The 21614-nt window shown below is 32.4% G+C and overlaps 1 protein-coding gene across 1 annotated transcript in view; it reads left to right on the top strand.

The window, feature by feature from the left end:
• Positions 1–21614, top strand: part of LOC107191193 (regulating synaptic membrane exocytosis protein 1) — a 169961-nt gene that overhangs the window by 69064 nt on the left and 79283 nt on the right. Inside the window, exons 8-10 of the mRNA XM_015580171.1 lie at positions 754–1006; positions 12682–12854; positions 20032–20100. Coding sequence (XP_015435657.1) covers positions 754–1006; positions 12682–12854; positions 20032–20100 — 495 coding nt within the window. The remainder of the gene's footprint in view (positions 1–753; positions 1007–12681; positions 12855–20031; positions 20101–21614) is intronic.

Raw genomic sequence — 21614 nt, 5'->3', positions numbered from 1 at the left:
CATTTAAATTATTATATTTTTCAATAAAAGTCAAAAATTCAAACCAGAAGTATCTATCGCGTCGCGAAGTAAAGGGATTAGGACCTCAAGGGTCTAAATTGTTTTATTGTCGTCAAACCCCGCGAATCTAGATTTCTGGACAGCTGCAAGCCATGCGATTAGATTAATATTGTATATGGTCCTTGTACTAATTTTTAACGGAGGCAGATTTCAGGAATCCAAGAACATTACGTAACCACGAGTAAGGAAGTATCTTGTTCCATTTATCTGTCTCGTTTGAATGTGACACTTCTATAGCATCGAAGCTACCAATTACCCGTAAAGGATTCACCTACATTTTTGTTATGATATAATCAATAGAGAAAAGTCCACCTTGTTCGTACGTTTTCATATCGCCACATCAAGTTAGAATCGTCAGTCGAAATTTAACCATCGTATAGTCAATCTCTGTAAATAAATTCGTGTCATCTATCAACCTAAGTACTCACAAACAAAAAAGGTAATTCAACTTGTGCGATCGCGGAATATAGTGGCTAGCAGGTCAAAGATTTCGTAGTACAACACAATAGGATAGAAAGCTCAGAAAATGAAGAATATTAGAAACGGGATCGTAGTGACAGTATCACAAGTGCCAAAAATCCAATTGAGATTGGACGTTAGCTAAGTCAAAAGGTTTAACCAGTGCTGAAAGGCACATTTGTCCCATTATATGAAGACAGTACATGTTCATGGGATAAAACCTTCTGTCTTTAGGTAACAGGAAACCAGAGGAAAGACCAACCAGCCGGCGGTCATCGTTTCGTGCAGTGAAGCCTGTGATGCCGTATGAAGTCGGAGCCGAAGATGAAAGCATGATGAACTTGGACGCAGCGTCGGTGCCGATGCAGGTTCCAGTGCCAGTTCCAGTGCCAGTCCCGGTGCCAGTGGTACCACCTACGGTGGTCCCTCAACCTCCAATTCTGGTTCCCGATGAGGAACGGCGTACACGGCGAAGAGGTTCCCAATTGTAAGTACGATGTTATATCTATACTTATTAACCCTTTATTCATACCACCTATAAACACCACTGTTCACAAGATTAGTACACTTATTGAATACGCACTAAATATTAAAATAAATTACGAAATTGCTGAAAATCTGGAGAGGATATTGTTTCGGAGATATTAAAATTCGATGGAGAAGGTTTATGCTACTATGAAGTAATAAATGTGGCCTAAAATATATAAGTTTTCGAAATATCACACTTTCTTCATGCAGACGAACTGTACTAATACATGTAAGCAGTAGTGTCCAGGAAATCTTCTGAGGGATACTATTTCTGCACCTCATAAATTTCCGGACGAGCCACGGTAGCTCAACTTCGTATTTTGGTTGACAAAGGTTCGAAGCAGTAGTAGAGATGAAATGGAAATATTTAGCCCTCCAAGCACGGTCCCTGAGTCACGCGTTCGCGAGAACGACATGCACACAGTGACAGAGTCAGGAGTGGGGACATGCGGTCTCGAGAGCGACACGCACGCAGTGACGAAGCTGTCGTGTAAATCGCATAGCGACCGATGTTTGTTTACATGCGAACGACCGGGCCAAGCCACCGCAGAAGTATTGACTAATAAATATAATTTGTTTCATAATTCACAAGATTTTTATTCTAGTTAGTGTAATAAAAACGAAAATCCAAATGTAATGTGGAACCAGCTAATCATTACATTGTATACATGGTGACGGTGGCTCGAGTTCGAGCTCGAGCAACCGCCACTGCGTAGTAATAGTGAGGGTCTCGAGCTCGAGCCATACCGGCATTGTGTTAGTACAGTGTCGGTGAGGACCTCGAGCTCGAGTCTCGCTGTCGTTGTGTAGTAGTAGAATATCGGTGTGGGGTCAGAAATGACATAGGGACCGGTGACCATGTTTCCGTGATCGGAGGGTTAACGTAGAGGTCTGTCTGAGCATTTTTTTTGCTTGTCGAGTTAGCCGTCGTTACCGTATTGCGTAAATAATTTTAACACTATGACGATCGGTTAGGTTCGCCAGTAACTCACCAATGGCCGACTGTTTTAATTAACAATGAACAAAATATGGTTTTCGGTATATACGTAAGAAAATTCAATAACTTCTGAAAAATATCAGTAGACACTCACATGACACCTGTGTCGTGTCATCGGTCGTCAAAGTGTGATCATTTGAAAGAGTTTCCTTAACCCTTAACTGCAGACGAATCGTCTCAAAGATGAATAATCCGACAATGATCACTTTGTAACACTTTTAATAGACAACTGAATGTTGTTTTTTGTTATCGTTTCAGAAATAATATGCCATTTACTGTCAGTTGAAGGTACTCGAACGCCTAGAGTTTTCAAAATTCTCCACTACGTGGTTGATAGTGAAAGAAAAATTTAGTAAAAAGTTACTTACAGAAGGGGCAGTTGTTGCTATTGTTACGCATGAATAATTTTAACACTGAAAATATCTTCTCTGATTCAAGTGCATCAGATTTTTGCTCATAGGCTTGACGGACGTTGTTACTCCTATACATAAACAACTTCAACATTTGAAAGGATGTAACTTCTTTATTTGCAATATTTAAATCTGTATTGTGGAAATTTTTAACCAAATGGAACCATTAAAGTCGATGCACATAAAGTGCTTTTTTAATTATTTGACTGTAATGGCTTCTTTTCGATTATTTTCCCTTTTCACGTCAGTAAGCTGCTTAAAAAGTTGGCAAGGGTTTGACATTGTAAATGTCGAAGGTTTTACGATTAAAAAATAAGCAGGGTGCGTACTATACTTTTACATTCTAATGTATTAATTTCTTGTGTACCATGATGCCTGATGGAAAATACTTTGCATTACAATGCAACTAAATTAACATCATATTGACTTTTTTCCAGGGAATGTTTGTGTTAACTTAAATCATGATTTTAAAAAAACACCTCTGTTTTTATTGTGCAGTTTATCACACCGACTACTTGGTCATTAAGAACGAACTTTTAAGAACGAACTGTGATTGCGTTTATGTTAGTGCTGTTATACGTTGTACTATAGATCGGTGCACTTGAATAAGCAAATTTTGTATTCAATCTAGTCTAGAGAAATAGATGATCAAATATTATTTTCTTGTGAAATAAACTTTTTTGACAATTTCTCGGCAAAGCAAATTGAAATTTGAAGAACTATTGCAGTTAAGAAAGATGAGTTCAAGAGAAAGAAAAAAAGGATTTTTATATAAATATAATTTTACAGGAGAAAAATATTTTAAATGCAACGCTTAATGCTTTATAAAGGGAACTCAGAGATTCAAATATATGTATATCGAAATATATATCGACAAATATGTTAAGTAAATATTACTTTCATATACTGTAATTGATATAGAATCTAGAAATATGTATTTTACGTAATGTGTGCACGTAATACTGTTTGAACTTCATTTTATAAAAAATAAAACGTAGAAACTGTTATTTAAAAGTTTCGGAGTTTCGCCTCCATCCAGAATCGACATAGAACATTTAATAACTTTTGTGATCCGGTTTTAATCAAAACTTAAGTTGGCTTATGGAATTAGTTAACGATCCAGTATTAAATTGTATTTTAAATGGTACTGTGTAAAATTCCTTTGATCACATTCAATTCTGCTATAGGATCTGCCGAGGTAAATGAAATACTACTAAAGATCTAATATTTTTCGTCATAATATATTTATATGCTTGTAGACAACATAAGTTTATTGTTTCAATTATAATTATTGAATTTTCATAGGATACAAAAAAGTAGTTTAGCAAAACTATGTGTTCCATAAATGCACGAAAAATGCAGACCAATTAAAACTTTATTAATTTTTAGTTTAACATATTACAAGTCAACATTAAATTGTTAATTATTTCTGACACAATTAGTCTTTCAAAATCTAATCGAATTTAAAGTACGTAATTGATGTATCACGATGTATACAGTATTCGGTGTATGATTGGAATTCATTTTATTATAATTATGTAAACTAGTTAACATGCAACAAATTTAACATTAGAGAACGCATTCATTATACGATGTTCTACTTTCCATCGATCTATTTATTAATATAAAAAAAAAAATTTCGTAAAAAAATTTCGTAAAAAAACACATTAATAGTTCCTTTTTTAAATATCTTCATTTTCATTATGCTTATCAAGTTATTACTCTTGTTAGTGTTAAAATTATTTTACTTTGAGAACTTTTTCTATCCTTAATATTCAAAAATTAATATGCTGTAATGTTAATGAACCGTCTTACATTACATGGAAGCATATATTACACGATATTATGTAATATTACAAAATATTATTATTCATATATTTCCTTCTACAATAAAAACATTCGATTCGATTCGAGTATCGTGGCACAGAAATATCTAAGTCTCTTGTAGTCGGCGTGTTCAAACCGACTTCCGTCTCCATGTCTTAAGAGACTTCTTTCCTGGAAACGAAATATCATATTTTCTCTTTGTGAAAACAAGATAAGGGACCCAATTCTTAAGGATACTAGACCAAAGGCAACCAAATTTTATTAGAGATTCAATACCACATTGTAAAAGTAATTTATTAATCTTTGCCAATATTCGACTTGAAAGTTTCTTTTAATAATATTGTATATTTTATGTGTGATTTGAGAGTCAATTTCTTTGCACACAATGGAATTTATTTGCTGTCTCACCATATAATAGAAAGTATAAGTAAATATTTGGTAGAATACTATAATTTAATACTATTTGTAAATAATTTGTCAATAATTTTGAATATACCTACTGTTTTAGTATAAAATTTCAGAAAATATAAATACAGGGCTCAAAATTAATTTCTTTTAGAACGACTTGAAGTTTTAATCAAATGTCGTAAGTATTGTGTCTTTTCTTCGATATTATTTAGCTATATCAAAAACACAAGTAATGATTTTTAAACAAAATAATAAAATTGTTTTAAAAATGAAACACTGTCTTTAACTCCTAATTAAAGTATTAACCGTAGTGAAAGTTTTACTTTTGGCTATATGTCATATTACTTTGGTCCATTCAAACGAAGTATGAAAAAAAAAAAGAAAAAAGTAAATCCGCGCGCTTTTCAATATGACATTTAGATTGACGAATTGTTTTGGCGCGTCCGAAGAAGAAGTTCATGAAAGTTAGGAGTGACAATACAATTAAATTTTTTGAAGATTTATTCTTGCTAAAAAGATATTTTATGGGTGAGTAACTATATTTTATGCTGATAAGCTTTTTGTTTTACTAAAATACGTTGGTATTGCACTGGTTTTTTACTTGATTCATCTGTTTCAACAATTTTTGAAACACTTCATTTTTCAAAAAAAAAAAATTAAATCCTACATACTAATTATTTTTTTTGTATTTTTGCATAAACCTATATAATAATCTACATATAATAGATTTTTTTCAAGTTAAAGGCGAACATTTTACTTTTTCAACTGTACCACTGAATAAAATACCAGAGCATTGGTTGAGTGTGCCCTTAAACCACGCAGAAAGTATGTTTTCAACGCCCATAGTTTTTCCGGGGCGTGCAGTGTTTTATTTCTTTTAAATAAACTAGTCTCGACCTTTAGAAAACAAACATATAAAACTGCAAAACTTTTTCTTCTTCCATTTCTTTCTAACACTTACTATTTGCGAAAGAAATGCTGGCTGGTGATAGCGCGGTCATCCTGTATTATGCAAAAACAGAATGTCCTTTCAGGCAGTAGGAAGGGTCAGGGTGTTGCTTCAACATTAGAATTACCAATGGAGTCGAAATGAGTGGTCAGTATCCTCTTGTAACGACGATTAAAATGTTACAACAATACGTATTCTTAGATGTTTTACGAATTTCATTGCCGTATGTAAGTGAAGAAATAAATTCATTTATACATTTGTATATTTTCAAAAGGTGTTCATGTTTAAAGATTCGATAGAAATAGATATATGTTCACGTTCGGTAGTTCTAGTGGCAAATTGCAATTATCACTTATACAAGAATACTTGGATAGAAGAAAATACTAAAGTCTCTTAAAATGAAATATATTCTTAACATTTGGTATATTGACGGTGAATCAGTATAAAATTTATCAGTCCCTTCGATTCTGATAGAAATCATCAAGTGATTTCAAACTTTTGACTATTAGTGTATGTATTTGTGCTTACAATAAGTGGAAACGGTAACTAGTGGGAAGACATATTAGTCTAGGCCTATTGGATTGCACGCCTATCCAAGTGATCCTAAAAAACGGTTCTCACGAGACTCCATCCTTGTACGAGGAAACTTTGTTTTGCACTTTTGACTTATTTCTACATAACGAAACACCTACTTTCCGCTTGTATGTACATCCATTTCAGCCGCACCCTGTATTCTTAAAGTCTGCTTTATTGCAGAAGTTCCTTTAATCATACTCAGAAATATCTAGAATTTTATTTATACAATATAAATTCTTGTTAACAACAGATGGGGTTCTCTAGACACAAAGATGTCAAACAAATCGCAAAAAGATATTTCCGTATGTCCAGAGTTAATCCCTTAACGCGCATGCTCGGATTAACTCGAGCAACGTAGAATTTTGTGTTACCATAATGTATTGTACATGCTCCAATAAACACAGGCAATGAAAAATAATCTGAAGAAAGTCGTGATTGCGTGAAAGAAGAAGAATTATTATTTTAGTATTTGCATAGTTTAACCTAATTTTCAATCATTATGGTAATATTTTTTAAGCCTAAAATATGGTGATTATTCACATACACTCATCGATACATTAGAAGTGCTGGGAGAACGACATTTCAAAAGTTTATTTTATTTACGACTGTTATTATATCAACAATCAGTTTCATTCAATGTGTTACTGATACATTTAAGGTAAAATTTACGCCTACGTATTTGAAATTAAAATACATATAAATATGCAGTCAGTTTTTTCATTCCGTATTACGTCGGATATATTCGGGTGTTTTTCTTTATTAGTTGTACAACTAATAAGATGTTACTTTGACTGCATTATTACAGAGCCAACTGTATTGTGTGTTCTTATTTTTCTTCTCTAACAACGGGAATTTATAAAATAAGCTAAAACGACCACACCGTGTTACCAGGGGCTAAATTTTACGTACATACCTTGAAGAAATAAAATTAATCTTTTTGATTGAATCTATCATTTTTTATCTCCATATGTGTAAGTGCTGTAGAAAAATATGTTCAACTAATGATTTCCACGAATAAAAAAAGCGACTTCCTCCAAAAAAGGCGTGCGATAACCTATAAGTCTAGGAACGTATAAAAATGAACAGAGGAATCGATTCCGATGAAAAACATCTTGATTTCGTGCCCATAAATGGTTCCGTCCATTTGCTAAACCACATCGTATGTACATTACGGTAGTAATTGTTCCGACGAGACGAAAGTAAGGAGTAACATTAAAGTGCTGAAAAGAGGATATTATTTCCAAAGAATCGCGTGGCGAGCACTAAATTGCCAGCATTTCCACTAGGACTGGCGGTTCACTCAATGCGTTCCGCTCTTTTCTTCCCTCGTAAGGATGTGCTTGTCCGCGGAACCAGCAAAAACTGGAGTAGATTGCAAACACGACGTTCCCACCACTCGAGAAATAATTAATGCCGTGCGCCTATGCACGCGAGCAGCCCACGAACACGTCTTTCTTCTGTTAACAGCCTCATTTTCTCGGTGTGCGTGCGGTTATCGCCGCACCATAGATCTGTCCAAATTGAGGAATTCAATTTCCTCCGATATTGGAATTATTAATCTCAAACGAAGTTACTTCCCTACTTTTAGTAAACAATAACTACATAAATTACAATTCCGCGATCACATGGGGAAATATGACGTTTCCAAATTTCCTCAAAATAGCGATATGTGCTCGATCATTTGTGAATTTATTTACGGACCAATGAACGTGAATGTGTCGACAACTGCTAATAAAAAGAAATTGTATTTTTCAAAAAAAGCATCGTGATCTTTCAGAGCTGAAGAAACTTTAAGATTGCTGTACTGTAAAGTCAGGAAAACCTCAGATATCACGCTTTACCATCCGACCACAGAATTAATGTCGAAGATAAATTTATCTTTTTAAAATTTAATGCTACTTTCATTCTGCGGTGTCACTTTAACTGATTTAATTTCGGTATTAACAACTCTTCAATTCTAGTTCAAGCCTAAATATATTCGAAAAGGCTTTGTTCTTTCTTCTCTATTCTTCGATTCAAGGCGTTGAATGTTCATAAATGATGGGATTAATGTACCATCATAATTGGAGAAATTTGTTGCATAGCACAGAATATTAAGATATTGCGTGTAAACATATTTGTTTAAATTGGGCAATTAATTGTGCGTTAATTACAAATAGTGATGTACAATTTTTTGAAAAATACAATTTCTTTTTATTAGCAGTTGTCAACATTTACGTTCACTGGTCCGTAAATAAATTCACAAATGGTCGAGCACATATCGCTGTTTTCAGGAAATTTGGAAACATCATATTTTCTCATGTGACCGCAGAATTGTAGTTTATGTAGTTATTGTTTACTAAAAGTAGGGAAGTAACTTCGTTTGAGATGTGTATGGGTTTTAACACTTTATCTGTGGATAGCGTAATGTTCTATGTTTTCGTCTTTAACAATCATTGAAAGACTGCTAATTATTTCGTGCTATTAACAGTCTTTAGCCACTATTAGCGCTTATTGATATTTCTTAGTGAGGCAACCTTTGTCGATTAGTTATAATTTCCACACTGACAATTCTATCATCTTCATTAAACCTTACCGTTTCCATTTCGAATCAAATAAGATAAATGTTAACTGTTTCCACAGAAAAGACAGTGATAACTCTTTTCAGACTACATCTTTTGAAAAAGAAAGAAACCCTTTTTTAAATAATACGATCGAATGATGTTCTGAAAGTTCCATAATTTTGCTTACAAGTAGCTATAATATCACGCAGTTACAGGTACTCTATTCCCTTAAAAGTATTCACAATAACCATGAATTTTTAGTTAAAAAAATATTTTTGGATTTCCACATCACAGCAACTTGTTGCCCGATCGAAATACAGCGAATGTAGAAGTTTATATTAGTTATTTCGAAAAGAACATTTAATATAATATACTAAAAGTTCCGTTATATAGATGAAATATAATGGAATTGAATAAATGGAATATAAAGATAACACGTTTATGTATACGCCGCGAAGGCCACATATCAAAAGAGATCGAGAAAACCGGAAAACTATTTCTACGGCGCTACCAGCGCCAGTTGGGAGCATGGGCAGACCAACTCTTCAGAAAATATTCTACATAACATTCTTTTACTATTACATATTATTGTAACTGCTTAAAGAATTGAACGAAAGGCTTACAACAAACAACGTCTGTATTTCCAAATTTAAAAGTGTGCTAAAACGAAACAGATTTGAAACAGGTCACACAGCAGAACACTACAGCAGAACATTATCCTTTGAAGTACCATTGAAGGAGTTTCTCTTGACACGGAAAATCGCGAAAAGTTAAATGCAATTGGATAATTCCAGCTGAAGGATAGAAGGACACGATTGGCCGATGGCTCTTCAGAGAGAAGCAGTTAGAGTTTCTGGGAGGCCAGATATCAGAACGCCCATCTTGAAGAAGTTTGTCGAAGCGATTAAAACTTCCACCGAAAGTATTTGATGCTTTTCCTTCACAACTGTCGGAAAAGTTCGCGTTGTTGGGAGATTTGGTACTTGCATCAGCGAGTTAAACAAAAATTGTATTATATGGGAATAAATGAACAACAGACTATTGGGTACGTCAAACTCACTTATATTAGCAATTCAGCAGTGCAGAATGGAATAGAATGAATACCATAACCTGTTAACCAGAGAACTGCATCTTCCGATAATTTTCCTCTTTATTTATCACAAGATTTTTCTTAAGGGGTCATGCTCAGTCAGAAATTTTCAAAAAATCGATTTTTCACTTTCTACATTTTCTTTAAGTACAACATCTCGAGAATATTCTGTGCAAGTTTCAAGGTAATCCAATTAAAAATGACAGAGTTACAGGCGTTAAAAAATGAACATTTTATATAAGTGTAAGCTTGACTTGAAACTTTAAACGCGTTTTTCTCGAAACTACATTTTTCAAATCGGTGATCAATATTTCTCGAAAACTACTGTGTCGATTTACATGAAGCCTTTTGCGCCTTATTTCAAATCAGAAAAACTTGTCCTTGAACGAAGGATTCTTTTGTTCGTTCCATACTTTTTTTTTAATTGACCAAAAACGAGTGATTTTTTAGGTGAAAATCGCACTTTTTCAGGAAAACGTCCGCTATTGTGTTCCTAATCAATATTTCGAAAAACCCCACTTTCAAGGACAAGATTGATTCTTCCATTACATAAATCTTACTGAATTTTTAATTTCAGATGAACCGTTACGAAGTTACAGCGATCACGGCAGATCACTTTTTGTGAAGAGACATCTGGGAGATCGCTCACCATTTATTTACTAATAAATATTTTTAAATAAAAAAATTACCTTATAATCTAGAAACTACAATATTTGAAACGCAAACATATTTTTTGAAAAAGGTCTTATAGTTTTCGAGAAAAAAATTCCCAAAGAAAACTCTTTTTTCGGCCTCCTGACTGACCATGACCCCTTAAGGCAAATCTTTTTAAACCATTGGGACCTAAAGTTGCCTTGACGCAACATTCCACTGGAAATTTTTTTTCGGTGAATTTACATTATTGAACTGGGTTTTTCATATTGCAGTTATGAAAGAGGATTTCGAAAGTTTGCTTAATATTGTTTTCGTCACTATTGCTTCTTCCACTTAGATTCAACGACGTTTTGAAATTTCATGAAATTCAAGTTTTTGTAGTATATGTACATTGATAAACCAATTTTTTCTTACATTATGGAAATTATTTGGTGCATCTTTCATATGTAGTGGGCTTCTACAATATGGTGTTTTGTCTTATAATGCATTTCTTCCATTTCGGGAAAATAATATACATTTGTCTAAGTCATTTATACATATACGTTTTTCAATGAAAAGTTGCTGAAAGTTGCATGAACGCAACATTTTGTTACATAAAAAATAACGATCCAAACATTTTTTTGATAGAATTTATATTCTTTCTTATACACTTTTATAAATAATAAATATTTATATGTGTAAAAATCGCCTTATTTCACTGTTTGGATCTTAATGTGTTAAACCACGATTATTCGTCCTTAACCAAGTCCATTCATATGGCATGTTAGTGGTCAGAAAATCACCAAGTTAACATGGTTATTAAAAATTTAATAATACTTTAACATTACTCTGACCTTTTTTGTACCTTATTCTTGTTTTACCGTAAATTGTATAAAAATATGTATTCTAGTATTCATTAATGTTTGTTTTCAACAATCATGTACCGCGGCTGGAGGTTCCATTTCAAAAAAGCAATTATGCTCCTCTGTTTTTAATTTGTTCCTGCCTGAACAGCATGGAAATGTAATTTTGTTTTTTTCGATGTGTACAAATGGGCGGTATCGATTCTTCGACGCTTGCAATCTGTGCAGAAATCTCGCGAAACGCTGTGTTTCACTTACTTCAGCGGTTTTCGAGCATGAACCTCGATTTTCTCGACCACAGCTTGAGTATTCTAGACCATCGGGATCGTTTCGAGTGCTTAAGTCGAGACTAGGGTAATTAGGATTACAAGAGGGTGTACAACGGAAATGGGATGTTTTTCCTATGCTAATTCGAAGGCACTTTTGACGAGAGGAGCGATACAGTGAAAATGCCCCGTTTGCAATTATCGTTCTCAGCAGGGGCATGAATTCAAATGAACGAAACAGGCTGTTATCATCTAATCATTGAAAACGACGCAGTTTTCAGTTTGTTCACGAAATTTTTAATGATATTATTTTATGAACTTTTTGTGTCTTATTTTCTTCATCAATTTGAATGCACTTTTATACGTATTAAAAATATTAAGTATAAATACTGACATTGTGGACGCCAATAAGTCGTCGAATAAGTGACACGTTTTATTTAGAAAATTAAAAATCCCCGTTAGTGTAAATCAATTATTTGAATATATAAACAAAAATACATTAAAAGAATAAATATGTGTTATTTATTTTCTTCATTTCTGGCTTCAGGGTTTAATGACCTTCTTTCATTTGACAAATGTATTTTATACTTCAAGATAATTGTTCGCAAGCTGTTAAAATATATTTTTTCAGTTCCAGTATTTATTTGTTTTTATTTTATTTTTAAATTAGAAATTCTAATGCCAATGGAAAGAATGTGTATGAAAATTGTTATATCTGTAATGTAATATAAGAAATACACATTAAATTTTAATTGATTTACGTGAAAATTAAATGTGTCTATAATTTACATGAGTGTTCTCACTCTACCCATCAGTTATCTATTATAGTATAAAATCCTTTGCTCGATCGTGTAGTTTAATGCGTTTATCTAAATAATACATGCAGTTAACAATTTAATTATCATTAAATGTGTAAAAACATTAATATTAATACTTCGTAATATTTAATGAATGTTTTTGTTAATATTTTTTAGTATTAAAATATTAATCCTTCAAGATTTAGTGACTACTCCGACGAGGGGTAATTTGCAACTATTCAATAACATATAATTTGTTAATATTCTAATTCCAGACCGGATATAAACGCGATAAAAGCATTGGCATCTGCAGCTCCGGGGGCGGTGAAGGTAGCTCCACCAGTTGTGAACAGAGTTGCGGCCGAGGATCGCGAATTGGCCCGACAAGGCAGCCTTGTAGACGGTGAAAGCATCAAGATCGTTATCCACCACGCGGATAATGATATGAGTGAGTATATTCGAGAAAAATCTTTCATTAAAACACCCCTCTATTGTTCGACATCGTTGGAAATTGGATTACGAGCTTTTCATTGTTTTCCACGCCTGAGGCCAAGTTTTATCTGATAACAACAAACTTTGCCTGACAATACCTTCGCAGCTAAAGGTGCTTCCGAGATCTCTGTATATAAGATGGTTAATATAACTAACGACCCGAGTATAATATTCTGCAGATATTGATCTTACCGAAGACCATTGAATACCGTGGGAATAATGTTTAACCCTTTCATGGTAGAATCTTTTTTTGAAAATGTGTGACTATTTGATTCCTTTATTTTAATAAAAAGAATACATATTTCAAACCACCGTTGAAGGGTAAAAGAAAACCGACGAATGTAGTATTTCGAGTTTAATCACATCCCTTGTAGTACAGGGAACATTAATGTTTTTTCCAATGGGGTTTTAAACATTTTTTAATACATACCACGCCGGCAATGGTAAATTATAGTTTTAGATTATTACTTAGGCACGGATTTAAGCAGAATTTTATTCACAAAATATATACATAGTGGAAAGCAACAGTAGGTATCTGAAGCGTTATTCTGATATTGTATCAGTGAATGAGATTAAATAATTGTTTCGAATAATTTAATCGATGCTCCTTGTCCCAGAAATCATAACTGTTATAAGACAAATATTTTAAGTTATGGTATAAGAGTTCTTTAATTAAAAAATTGTTGTTACCAGTAATCAATGTAACAAATGACTGAAATTTGTTTTGGTTACCAGTAGCCATTATTGATGACCCGAATTTTATTTTGGTTACAAATAGCAATTATTGACGGCAAAAAATTTTGTTGGTTACCGCCAATCTATATCGAAGGCAAGAAATTTTTCCGATTACAATTGATTATTGTCTGTTCTTATTAACATTACGGATAATTAGTATTAATTGGCAACATAAACAATGAATTATAAAGCTTATATGTCTTATTAAACAAACATACGGTATCAAAATATATGAAACAAAGAATAGAATAAAAGGTGTTGTAGTAGAATATCTTTGGATACATTTTTGAGCGTTCAATGTTTTGAGTTAGTATATATAATTAGAAAGAGTGGTAATAATTTTTATTATTTCATAAAATTATATTAATCTTAAGGTGTAATGTGTAAGAAGAACATATACAAAGTGAATTTCACCAGTGTTTATGCATCTCCCAATAGGATTTCAAACGATTTATTGTTCTCTAAATTTCATATAATGCATATTTTTACAAAATTTTGTTAGTATGATACTTTTTCAGTGTTTCTTACGAATATCACTACGTACGTCTATTTATATTTATTTTCTAGAAAAACAAAATTCACCTCAACGTTACTAATGGAATTTTTTTAATGATTTAATCAGATAAGACTCTTTGATGCTTCACCAAGCTAAATATTATGTTACAGAGAGGTTACTTTATAAAAGATAATGTTACAATACCTACGTATACGTATTCCCGTTCGCTTGAATCTCAAATATTAAAAGTGCATCGAAAGGGGATATAAAACATTTAAAATATTAAGAAATGAGGAGTTAGGGGCAACTTGTAATTAAATAATGCTACGTTTAGTGTATATGGAATAAAGGTTCGTGGCGAGTTTGTAATTGAATTCCTTTAATTAAAATTCGGCTATTTAATTTTGCTTCCGATCCATTTTAGTCGCGTTTCCTGGCGAAGTGAAACCTGTAACGACGTCCTTGTCCGTTAATACGCCATAAAAAGCTGGATAACCTGTTAAGCTCGTTCTTTTTGATGGGAGCTAGTTGCGTCCGCTTTGAAACCGCTGTTCGTAGAAACCGTTTAATTGTAATTAATTCCGGAGCGTAATATTTTGTTGCTTTCTGTGGTTCGAAGAAGTTTCGGAACAAAAGGGTAATACAAATACAGAAAGCGGTCCATAAATATGATTTTACCTTAATGAAATACAATTATATGAAAGCTGCATTAAATACAAATGGCTGCATCAATTTAGAATTAATTTACTAAGAATAAATACACTGCTCAAAGCAGTTAAATAATCAGTACTGAGGATGGACTTGTTGCGATAGTTAAGTGAAAGAAACAAAAAACATGTTCTAGGTTTGATAAACTGACATGTTCTCCTTGCAATATTAAGACATAGTTTTGTTTGTATACAAAATTTTCTTATGAATTATATGTTACAGTGATGAACACAGTGGCTGCTTTAGATTATCATTTAGTTGTTTTGAGCAGTTTATTTAATCTGCACCAATTCGCACCGTCGCACAGTGGTTCCAATTGCGGCCAAAACTCGGTTTTTTCAATATTTTTTTCTGACAAAGCTTGATGAAAACTTTAGTAGAAAAATCCTTGGGGATATTTATTTTGAAAAGATCTTTCTTCTCTAAGTATTTTTTTTTTCGTGAAATCTTAACTTAATTTAATTTAATTCCCGACAAAAAGAGCAAAAAAAGATAAAAGTCTGTTGAGAATTCACTGAGTTACGGAATTTTGTCCCCAAAAAGTCACTTTGGAACCACTGTGCGTCGGTCAAGACTGGTTCCAGTGGTCTTCATTCTTACAGATTATCGATTTTTTTTTATTTAACTGAATGTATGTGAATATAACATACAGTAGCGGAAAAAAAGTTACCATTTTCCTGATTTTTTGTATTTTTATTATTTCTTAACATCAACTTAAAACCTTAATCTACTGGGTTTGATACAGCTTTTAAGTCGCTATCAGAATGTACATGAAACGAGTCCTAAAACTCTAAGTTGACTTTAAAAAATAATGAAAATAAAACGCTGCTGATATGAATTCGATAATAGAAAACAGCAACTGAGAGCTCTTATGAGAACTTATTCAAGTTTAGAAGGAATACTCACTAAATGCATAAAAATGAAACTTTCTAATCGATTAATCGTGATGAAGCAGCAATTACTTATTACAAATAATTTTCATTCTAATTTGTTATTGTATGTGTTGTTTTTTGTACACGACTATCCATGTAGTACCAGACAAAAACTATAACAACTTGCGCGTAATAATTTTTCGAAGTTTAACTTCTTCAGAATTTTTTGTATCAATTAACGAAAAATATGGATTTCTTTGATCCTTATTTTCTTAAATATTAATAATCATAGTGAAATCCATACCCTTCGTTAATTAATACAGAAAATGCTAAGGAAATTGATCTTAGAAGAATTATTACGGTCAAGTTGTTATACGTTCGTCGATCGGGAAACGGCACTTTTGAAGTAACTAAATTTGAAATAATACTTAATCCATTTATACCTACCGTCCAATATTCTGTACAGTTCATTGACGAAAATTTATGAAGTACCCACTTTTTCCTATTACCGATTTGGCCTTCTGTACCATACATGAGACGGATAATCCCTAGCAAACCTTACATGAATTATATTGTTCCATATTTTTCAGATGATTTTCGAACGTCCTTAATTCTATTAATTACGAAAGCTCCATGAAATTCTGACTAAATTAGTATCGGGTATAAATGGGTCTACATGATTTTAATACAATTTTTCGTGTATTTTTATTCAATCTTACAAGCGTACCTATAATTAATAATTGTATTTATACACAATAAGCAACACAAGAACTGAATAAACTTGGGTTTCGGTAGTAATTGCTGCTGTTTATTCTGATTCGCAAGAGAACAGATTGTACGACTTGAAAAGAAATCAAACATTCATGTATATCAGAGGTAGGTACTATATCCTAACGAATATTCAGTAAGAATATCCAGAAGAATGCTCTGTTATCTTGAAAATGAAAATTTTATTAGAGAAACGGCGGACAACGACATCATTTTCTTCTGGATCGTAAAAGTTTCTTTCACGGTTGTAGTTGTCGGTGGATCAAAAATCTATATGCGATCGGGACCTGTCCATAAACGTAACGCCGAAAGTGAAAAATTGTAGCTCAAGGAAGGTGAACCTGATTTTTCGACGCAATTTGCGGGCGAATCTAGAGGGATATAAAATTTGATCAGTTTACAAGTAGATTCCCCGAGGAAGGTTGTCATAAAAAAGGTATGCACAGCTTTTCCGGGAATAGCTTCTGGAAAGCTTACATTCTGGCCTGGAAAATGAAGATACGGGTTTTATTCCTTGTGTTTCTGGGTTGTAAGTTGATGATGTTGGAAAATATGTCGAGACGTTTCTTGAAAGTAATATTTTCGTAACGACTGTCGAGTTTATGCATTCATGGCGTGCACGAGTACATCAAACACAATGATATAATAACAGTACTGACATTTTTACAATAGTATTAAGTTTGCCTAAAATATATCACAGACTCAACATCTTATGGTTATTCTTCTTTTTTAATGGCAAATATGTCGAATTTTTCTAACTTCTTTTATAGAGTACAAATATTACAGTTTGTATTGTTACGAGCCAGGGCTAAGCGGCTGCGAGTGTAAATGATAAAGCTAATATTTGAAAGCTTGCCTGAAGAGGAATTATTGAAACGATGTTTAGGGTGAAATATTTAAATCAATAACGAAAATTTATAAATATATAAATAGGCGTAAATAATCTGTATATATATGATCCTCCAAAGAGATATTTATAGAGAATTACGATATATATTGATTAATAAATGTATATATTATATATAAATATATTATATATTTATAATAATATATTATATTTATATGTATACATACATGTATATACATACATGTAATTTGTACTTTAAATATATATTGTATAAAGCGGCCTTTGTCGGTTCGCTTCTAGCTGGGAATTTAGATGTTATTCTAGAGTTGATATAAACAACACTAAATTATATATATATATATAAACGTATATAAGTATATTCAATAAGTAAAGGTTTTACAAATGTTACTGTAAGGTGTAGTCGCGGAACCTAATTCCAACGTCCTCAGTTTTCACGCACTAAGAAATGCGGGGATTTGTTATGCAGAGTTTAGCTTACTTTTAAAAATGCTTGACAGGGATTTTAATACTCGATCTCACTAGCTAGATTTCTGATATGAGTATGATCTGCGGACGAGGTGTACGCGTCCCTTTTTATACCCCGAAAATCGAGTCTATAAGTAGTGGGGGACACGCGTGTTCTTCAACGGAAACTGTTTTCCAAGAAAATCTGACCACGCCATAACACCCCGTAGGCAATTACATAATCTGGCCGGATGCATTCCAACTCCCGATAAGGTTAAGAAGTCACGAGAGTGTGTTTGTACGTAACAGTATAATGCATCTGTTAAAATTGCAAGAAATACCAGGTTTGCAGAAATAAATGATTTGTCATTTATTTTACCCTAACAAAATATACTTTTTACGTATATTTAATCATGTGAAATACCCCATTTTTAATCCGTATTCCGAATCTCTTGATAAGTTTCAAATTAACGTTCGATATATGTATCGCCAGAAGCCGCAGCTGGGTCATTCGTGACCCTTAACAAGATGTTACAAACACATATAGATGAAAGATGGTATTCGATTTTTCATTGTATAAACAGTACTTAGAGTGATTATATTCATAGATGGGTCATCGGTGACCCAACCGTAGGATCGCGAAGGTAAAAGCAATTCTAAGTGAAAATTTCAACAATTGTCAACAAATATGCACCTTTAGAGGACGGAAAGCCTATTTTCAGGCTCCAGAGGAGTTGCTTAATTTTTGTAGTATGTATAACACTACATATAAGAAACATAAAAGTGCTAGTTCGAAAAATATAAAAAGTCATGAAAAAACATGCCTGTCCTCTAAAAGTTGAAAGTATTATTCTTTTTGAAAAGACTTAAGGCTCTATAATAGATTCTAAGTCTGCATTTGATGCGAATTTAAATACGGATTGAAAAGAAGTCCTCAATATGTAATATAAATTTCTGTGTATTTTCGATTACTATAAAATGGTTCTGAAAAATTTCAATTTCCATAAACACACGTAATATAGTAATGATGGAGATCACTTTAGTATGGAAAATAATAAAATGAATATCAATTTGTTTATCTTCTGTTCGTACTATTTGATTGTCGACTTTAATATTGTTGAGTACTCAAGTAACTTCTAGTTAGATGTTTTCCTGTATCGTACAATTCTATGAAAAAAACAAACGATCAGCAAAGAGACTAGGAGACAAACTGAATTTCTGCAAGAATGAGCATCGATCGGGGGTGGAATTGAGGGTATAAACGAAATCATCTTTACGCTACATCGAGCGGAAGTCACGCGTCTGCATTATAAAAAAAGACGGCTGGGCCAATCTTTCTCCACCCCTCAAAGATTTTGCTTTTGTTACCATTCGGTTGCATTGTTGTTAAAGGAAATGATTCTACGTAACCACAGACGTCTATGTTATTTTTGAAATAGCAATGTTATAGACCCTATTTTTTATTTAGTGTTTGCTACTTTATTTTTAATAAATTTAACAATTTTTTTACGTATTTTATAGTTATTGTGATGATTAGACTAACGACACCTAAAAAAACTCCCATTCTTATAGACTATTTTAGAAAAATTGAGAATTATTTTACCAAGTAAGGGGTTAATTAAATTAGAACTATAATAAAAAAACCAATTATTTTTATTAAGTTTTTTGTCTCAGTGGGTTTTGCAGATTGTACCTACCCATGACATAATTGCATAAAATCTGCAGTCTATTTATTAGTGATGTATACGTGTTTCAATACTGCACAAATTTGTTTAGTTAATAACTTATAAAACATCATTATTTACTTCAAGTGTTCAAGTATTTATTTATGAATCTAATAATTCTCTGTAAAAATTAATAAGAATTTCTTCATGTTAATACACGGCAATATAAATTAAATAAAAAATATGAAAGAACTATATTAATTTGAAAACATGACAGATTCTTCTTACGAAATAAGTAACCTGCAATAATGGTAACAAGAATGCCAAGTATAGTAAGAAGTGGTAGTTATTAATTTATACTTTCAATTATAAATGTAATTAGGTTATTAGTTAAAGATTGTTAGCACAATTATAATACAAACTAGAAAATGAAACAGAAATAACGTTATTTTTCGTGATGTTACATAGCAATGGGCATGAATCCAAGAGAAATTATGAAATTTTTGACGACGTAATTATTTCTTTCTTTAGGAAACATGGAAAAATGTAAAATAAATCTGTATTTCTTTCCGTTTCAGTACCATGGGTCAACCCGAAAAGAAGAATAAAACTGAGGAGAGATCCAACTTTGGACAAGGGACACAGAGGTGAGTCCATAATTACTTCATAAAAATGAATTATTATTTACTTGTACTAATTACGTAAAACGGATGGTACAATCTTTAAGGAAGTGACTGTAAATGTAAAAAAAAAGTCGAAATATCTATGAAATAAGATTTTTATTTGTTACATCATCAATGCCAGCTCTGGTATTGTGTCTGACTATTACTTGTCATTTCTACTTATACCCAACATTGAAGATGATACCATGTCTTCCGTGTTCTATCGATCTCATTTTCATTTCCTTATTTATTCACATCAAACTAATGCGAAAAATATATAATACAAGTAGCATTTTTAATCTCTTGAAAATTAACACAATTTAAGTGGTGATTATCTTTACTATATGATTTCGACGAGTTTTTCTGCATAAAATCACCTCCCTTTCGGATCTAATACCAGTTACATGATACTATCTAAACATTGCATACATATGTATATACATTAGTACATGCATAAAAGTAGTTAACCATCTTTGGTCAATTATAATATCTACTACTTGAAACATTATTGAAAATTGAAAGTATAGAGAGAAATTGATGGATATACATATACCTACATATGTACAATAACACGGTAATAATATTATTGTAGTGAGTATATGGATAAAGAAAATTTTATAGTCACCCCACTTTTTAAATGCAATAATTATATTATTATGGTGTGACCAAATACATGATACCTCGTGCAAAAGTAAGTAGAAAATGTACTGAAAATATCTGTTTTTATTTCTCAATCTTTATCCATCCCGAAATAAATAGTACATTTAATAAAAAGAACCATTTGTTCAACGAGGTTACTTAGAAAATATTGTATATCGAAGTGTGGTCGACCTAAGAAATCAACAATTAGGCAAGGCAGTCGTTAATTACTTAAAGGGAGCACTCCGTATAGATGGGTAAAATAAAGCTGATTTTTCTGAGATGATTTTCAAAGAACTTATTTAGTTTAATTTGTTGACGCTTTTAGGTTCACTTAATATATAGTCTTTAAAGTAAAAAAAATGTTGTCCATAATAAAAAGAGTTCGTATATGTCGATCCATTGAGGTAGTTCCCAGAGACCACGGCGTCGGATGTATAAATCGGCGTACAGTCTACCGTCCACTGTATTTGCCTAAAACAAAAAAACACACAAATTTTGTTTTTTAAATAAGATTACGCTTCAAATGAAACTATTAGAACAATAAAAAGTGCTTGATTAAAGAAATGACGGAACTTTAAAGTTAAAGACAGCGATTTTTAGAAAAAAATTCGTGTTCAATATGCAATAAACATTATATAATTATACACGCACGCAAATTTGGAAAAAGTAGTTTGGAGAAAAATGCGTTTAAAGTTTCAGATAGTGAAAAGTGTACGTTTTCGCATACTTACAGCTATTTCGCGCTAATCTGCAATTCCAAGTCAATACAGAAATCCTTCTGCTTCCTCAAAAAACTGCTGTTGTTCTAATTGTTGTTCTCTGCGAGCAGAGCGAGCTTCTTTACTACTACTGGGGCT

The sequence above is a fragment of the Dufourea novaeangliae genome, unplaced genomic scaffold, assembly GCF_001272555.1.
Source record: "Dufourea novaeangliae isolate 0120121106 unplaced genomic scaffold, ASM127255v1 scaffold245, whole genome shotgun sequence".
Taxonomy (NCBI): Eukaryota; Metazoa; Arthropoda; class Insecta; order Hymenoptera; family Halictidae; genus Dufourea; species Dufourea novaeangliae.
This window is presented reverse-complemented; position numbering and strand designations above follow the sequence as displayed.